Raw genomic sequence first — 6012 nt, 5'->3', positions numbered from 1 at the left:
CAGCCACATGGAATTGTAAAAAACAACACTGTTACCAGATCTCCTTCAATAGTCCAGGGACAAAATCACTACCACATCCTCAACTAAAATGACTCTCTCTGATCTACAACCTGCCTCTGAGTACTGTTTGACTTGCTGCACTGTTCTAGAAAATGGGGAGAAAAGTCACCCTGTGTCAACAACCTTCAACACAAGTAAGGAAGAACCCTACTATGACTGGTGTCAAGTATTCATTGAAAGTGTAGTGTAGGGGCTCCTTGTTTCTTAAATAATTCAATTGATTCATTCATGATTCATTCATTGTTAGTTTATATTCTACATACCATAAATGTTAGTCGTTGTTGTGAAGAAGAAGTGTGAAACTGAAAATGCAGCTTATTGTATTGTTGGTTAGTATGCTGGCACAAGCAGGAAAAATTGGGGTGATGTTTCAGTTTAATAGTTTTCCCTCCACAAAATGAAAGACCAAATGGGACACCACTATCTCTCTCTGTTTCATAATTTTCCTTCAATTCGCAAGAGGCTGAATGTATCTCACAGGAGAAAGCATCCAAACGATCGAAACAGCGCCCCTGTCTAAGCGTATGCCACCACTGTCTGGTCCAAACAAGTATGACATTGTAGCCACCTGTAATATTGAAGGCAAGGGAAGCAAGCGAGCATCTGGCCTCCCATGACAAAAAAAGGTATAAAAATGTGTCAATCAGCATTGAGCTAAACTGAGCGAGCTCAACTGAATGGTCCAGGCACACCAAAAAAAAAAGTGTCAAGGGATGCCAGCTTGGATTTTGCGTCACTCCTATCCATTTCCATTGAGAGCATATGTCATTGACAGAAAGACTTGAATTGTTGCATCTCGTTGTGCTGTTGTCCTCTGGTAGCTAATTAGCCAGCTAGCTAACATTTGCCCTTTCCTAAAATAGCCATGGATGGAGATTTGGAATTGTGGTTTTACTTAATTCTCCGTACTTGCCAATGATTATAACGGCGAATCGGATACAACCATTAATTCATACAATGTTGTGCCCCTGGCCTGAGTGGATGGAAAGTCAAAACGTAGCTAGATGTAGATGGCTAATGTTGACTAGCTAACGTTGCCCATGAACGGAAATTAGGCTAGTGAGCAAGCATTTTAGCCAGGTGGCCTAGGACAAAATAAATGCGTGTATCACTATGACAGAGTGATAGACCATTTTGTCAACATTAAAGAGAGGAGGATAGAGAGATTAAAGTAGATGTCACACGTCAAGATTTGATGGATGACCCTATGTGAGCCTATGTGACCGCTATGTGAACCTAAGGGGCTGCCTGTCAGGACATCCTGGCAGGGGTGGGGGCTGGTTGGGTAAGGGTCCAGTTGTCAGGTCAACCGGTAATGATTTATGACCCAAGCCTGATTTATGACCCTATGTAATGATTTATGACCCCCCTGATGGTTAGGTGGGGGTCTTTGGGTAAGGGTCCAGTTGTCAGGTCAACCGGTAATGATTTATGACCCAAGCCTGATTTATGACCCTATGTAATGATTTATGACCCTATGTCCTGTTGTAGCAGGCATGCCCATATTTGGGCTTCCGGTCAGGACATCCTGGCCGGGGTGGGGGTCTTTGGGGTAAGTGTCAAGCTGTCAATGTCGTAAATCAAAAAAAGATCATGATTTATGACCCTATGTAGTGATTGATGTCCCAATGGTTTGTAGAAGGGGGGCATGCCCATATTTGGGCTTCCGGTCAGGACATCCTGATGGTTAGGGGGGGCTTTTTGGGGTAAGTAAGTGACCAGGTGTCATGTCAAACTGTTCCTGGATGTCTAGTGTTGGGGGTTGTTAATGAACATTTCAAAGAGGCTGGCTTTGCAGAAGCCTTATAAAGCCCCAAAACAATGCATGTTTAAGATTGTACAAGATAAACCCCCTGAATATTAAACAAAAATGACACAACTGGCAATTTATGGTATGTTATGCTCGGCTTGTCATGAACCCAGTGAACAAAGCATTGAGGAAGTTCTGTGTGAAGCTCCAGAATGTTTTAAAGGATTTTTGGGTACGAGCGAGGGCCATATGTCTTACATATTCCAGCCGGAGGATTCTACGGTAAAGATCTTCAACGCCAGTGGCCCCAAACCCGTTTATCAGGCAAAACCTGGGAGTTTTTCTCCTGCTCTGGGCATGAGAGAATGGCTAAACATCAGGCTGGCTCTTTGTAAAATTGAACAGGTCCTGAGTGGCACAGCTGTGCCAGGCTATGCGTTGGAAGAACAGGTCTTCGGACGCAGTGATCTCAAGGCTCTAAGAATTGCTTCAATGGACTATAACCCTGACAACAAAGTGACAATTTTAGCCTGTCAAGTTTATGATGCGGGTAATGCTACAAAGTCTGTCAATTCTCCAGTAGCATCCAGAGCATGCAAAGATGTCAACTTTTTTATTCCTGTGTTTAGTTTTAAATGGGTGGATTATCCAATTTTCATAACACTTATGAATAAGCTGGACATTCTCTTCAAAAATCGCGAACAGTTAAGGCGCTGGCCTCGGCTTTTCTTGAGACATAGCCAGGACCAAAAGGCCCGACGTAGGATGTACCCCTGGAGTGAAAACTTACCAAGTGTTGATGAGCCTGGCAAGAGATCCCGGCATTTTGATGACCAACTGGACACTGACAATGGGGGGTGGTTGCATCAGATCCCTGGATCTGTAAGAAAGGCTTCGTAAAATACCTTAAGAATGTAACGCTATAAAATGTATGTACTAAATATTTTGAATGAAATAAATGGTTTTAAAAGCAGAATCTCACCACGTTATGAACTCTCGCGTTTGTTCACTCTTAGCGCAGTCTGTCCCTGAGAAGAAAAAAAAACTTGCGCAATGTGCGCGCGTATGGGCGTGCGTGTGATGTAGTGGCTGTGTGTGTGTGTGTGTGTGTGTGTTTCAAAAACAGAAAAAGGGGGCGAGGTGTTTGTTAAAAAAATACCCTTGCATCTGCGCTCAAGGCTCTCTATGCATGGGGGTCGTTTGAAACCGAGGTTTACACTATCTGGCAAAACAGATACCTAAAAGTCATTCAGCCCAGCGCTGTCGAGACATCCCCACCCCCAGCATCTAGATGCTAGCCCCCGGAGATTTTAGAATATCAAAAGATACCTAATGTTTAGACACCACCCAATACCCTATGTTTGAACCAAATGGCTGGTGTTTGAACCACATGCCTTAGGTTTCAAAGATAACTTTTAGGCTGTTTTAGCGCGAAAAAATACGACACCACGCGAGTCATACGGCTACAAAAGCTAAGCAAAACAGGTCCCCCCTGTTAGCTTCGTTTTCGCGCATTTACCCTACAGCATTCCCCCAGGAATAGTTATCGGACGGACCCCGTTAAAAAAGATCATCTGGTAAAAACCCTCCTCATGGATATTTCTCAAGGTTAGTTCTTGAAATAAATATTTACATATGCTATATATTAGATTTGTTTGTTCTTGGGAATTGTTTGAAAACGTTGTATGTTATAGAAATATTAAACAGGCCTTAGGGCCCGGATTCTTAACGTATAAAATGTCAATATTAGCTAAAATGATTAGAGCTTTAATATTATCTAATGTTTTTTTTTAGATTCTCAAACCTTCACTCAGATTCTCCGAGATATAACTGAACTCGAACCGGCCGTAGGGTCTCCGGAACAAATTGCTTACATCCCAACGCCGACCCTGAATTGTAGTAAGTAAGATTCAAGAATTCCGTAAGAATATTTATACCTTAAAAACAAAAAGTATCGGCATCTTATATTAAAAGTTATTTTATGTGTTTACAGCGGAAATACATCCTAGAACGGGTGCCATAGGGAGTCTACACGGTTTCTGTGAAGGATATGCCTACGAGACAATTGTGCCCTACTCCCAGGATGTATTTACACACAAGCCGCAAACAGAGACTTTAAACGGCCTGTCAACTCCCCTGACCCAGGACCGTTGAACGCCCCCTATTAAACACCAACGGACAATCAGGGCCCAGATCCACAGGTCCGCTTCACCCGAACAATACTACTGGGAGGGTATTCACGAGACAGCGTTACAAGGACAAGGTATGAATCAATTATCATTTATATATATATATTTTATTTTTATGCCTGAATATGTTTAAACATGTACTAATGCTGTTTTTTTTTAAATTTCAGGCTCACAAGCTACAGACCAGGCAGATGCTATAATTAGGGTTGCCCAAAGAAATGTTCCCGAGTTCTCAGAGCTTCTTCAGAACAGCCCTCTTCAAAAAAGCCGAGGTATTTAATTAATGTATTGTTAATATATAGGCTTATATCTGAAATGTATTTTACATTTTTATCAAACATATTTTAGGGTTAATAACCTATTTTTCTGTATGTATTATTTTTAATGCAGACTCCTCGCCGGCTTATAAAGACCTCCAAGAAGCTACACATCTAGATCCCGAGGAGGCGCCAAAGACCCCAGTCACCAGAACAGCGAAGCCTGATGATTTCAAAGTTTTAAATGACATTTCTGAGGTAGACGATTTGATGTTCTGTGAAGTGGCCAACCTTATTGAAGCGGCCAATTCTGGTGGGGCAATAGCCTCTTGTGAAATAGACCAAGCCGTGCTTTTCAAGGCTTTTACACAGGGTTTAAAATCACGAAAGGCTTTACTTCAACGTCGTATGGGTATTCTATTCGAACATCAATACAATCAGGATGTGTCATTCTGGCGTAGAGAGCTTCCCCGCATGTTAAACAACAGTAGGGTTAAAACAAGCAAATACCTCCGTTAAAAAACACATATGTAAAAAAAAAAACACAAGCACACACATCCTTAAGTAGAGAAATGGCGCCCCCTATAGACCTAAGCGAGACAATTGAAACCCTCTTAGCGGAAATCCCTACAGAGCTCCAAGATATAATTAACCATATGAATGATTCTGGGCTAATTGACATAGGGGCTATAGATGAAAACCTATTATCCCAGATTCCCTCCGAACTCATTGAAATTATTACACGTATGAATGAGTCAGGGTCTGCAGATGAAAACAGGTTATCACAGATACCCGAATCAATCATATCTTTAATTACCCAGATGAACGAGAGCCCAAGGTTTAATTCTGCACCCCCTACACCTCTAAGCCATCCTTTAACACCCTTGTTCGAAGAGGAAACCCAATACGATGTTTTTGAACAGCTGAACAAATGTCTATCAAATCTGGAGCGGGAAGGTCTTGATCACAATGTACAGAACGAAAGCCCTAGGTTTAATTCTGCACCACCTACACCTCTAAGCCAGCCTTTAACACCCATGTCTGAAGAGTCTGAAACCCAATACGATGTTTTTGAACAGTTGGACAATTGTCTAGCAAATCAGGATGGGGATGGTCTTGATCGCAGTGAACATGTTTTGTATCAAAATAAATTCCACAATATTGAGGTTCGACAGTTTTTCAATTTCGCATGGGGGGGTCAGATTCGGGAATATGCTGTGTTTTACGTAATGCTTATGGACACTTTGAATGAACTGGTAGATAGAGTTAGAGCTTATAGCCAACCAAGGGATACCTTACAGTTGGAAATTTTTGGAGACAGTCTGCAGAGCCGTGTGTCGCTTATTTTAAATAGGGGTGAAGCAGATCTTGAACAATTTGTTAACCTGCTAGAACGCCTTGTTCAGTCAAATTTAAACGTGCTAGCAGATAGGACCCTCGAACTTGTAGTACAATTAGTCCGGCCACCACAAGGGGGCGGCGGGCAGAGACGTAAACTCGATAGCCTGATGCAGTCCGAAATCATAAGCAATAAAAAGGCCTACCTCATAATCGTTCACAATCATGGTAATAAGCTATGCTTTGCCATAGGTTTGGCCCACTTACTCAGCCCTGGATGTACAGAGCGCGAAGCGTTACAGAAAGCTCAAGAGCTACAAAAGGCTGTGGGTTTAGGTATACAGGAGGCTGTGGCTTTCTCAGACATAGGCAAATTTGAAAACTTTCTGAATATCAAGATTGTGGTTTTGTACCACAG

At 42.2% G+C, this 6012-nt stretch overlaps 1 protein-coding gene across 1 annotated transcript in view; it reads left to right on the top strand.

Annotated features, from left to right (window-relative positions):
* Positions 1–928: 928 nt before the first annotated feature.
* Positions 929–6012, top strand: part of LOC129852827 (uncharacterized) — a 5933-nt gene continuing 849 nt past the window's right edge. The window contains exons 1-4 of the mRNA XM_055918472.1: positions 929–3709; positions 3804–4073; positions 4167–4271; positions 4390–6003. Coding sequence (XP_055774447.1) covers positions 4829–6003 — 1175 coding nt within the window. The 5' untranslated portion in view covers positions 929–3709; positions 3804–4073; positions 4167–4271; positions 4390–4828. The remainder of the gene's footprint in view (positions 3710–3803; positions 4074–4166; positions 4272–4389; positions 6004–6012) is intronic.

The sequence above is a fragment of the Salvelinus fontinalis genome, chromosome 4 (genome assembly GCF_029448725.1).
Source record: "Salvelinus fontinalis isolate EN_2023a chromosome 4, ASM2944872v1, whole genome shotgun sequence".
Lineage (NCBI taxonomy): Eukaryota > Metazoa > Chordata > Actinopteri > Salmoniformes > Salmonidae > Salvelinus > Salvelinus fontinalis.
Note: the sequence above shows the minus strand (reverse complement) of the source record. Positions and strands in the feature narration are given on the sequence as shown.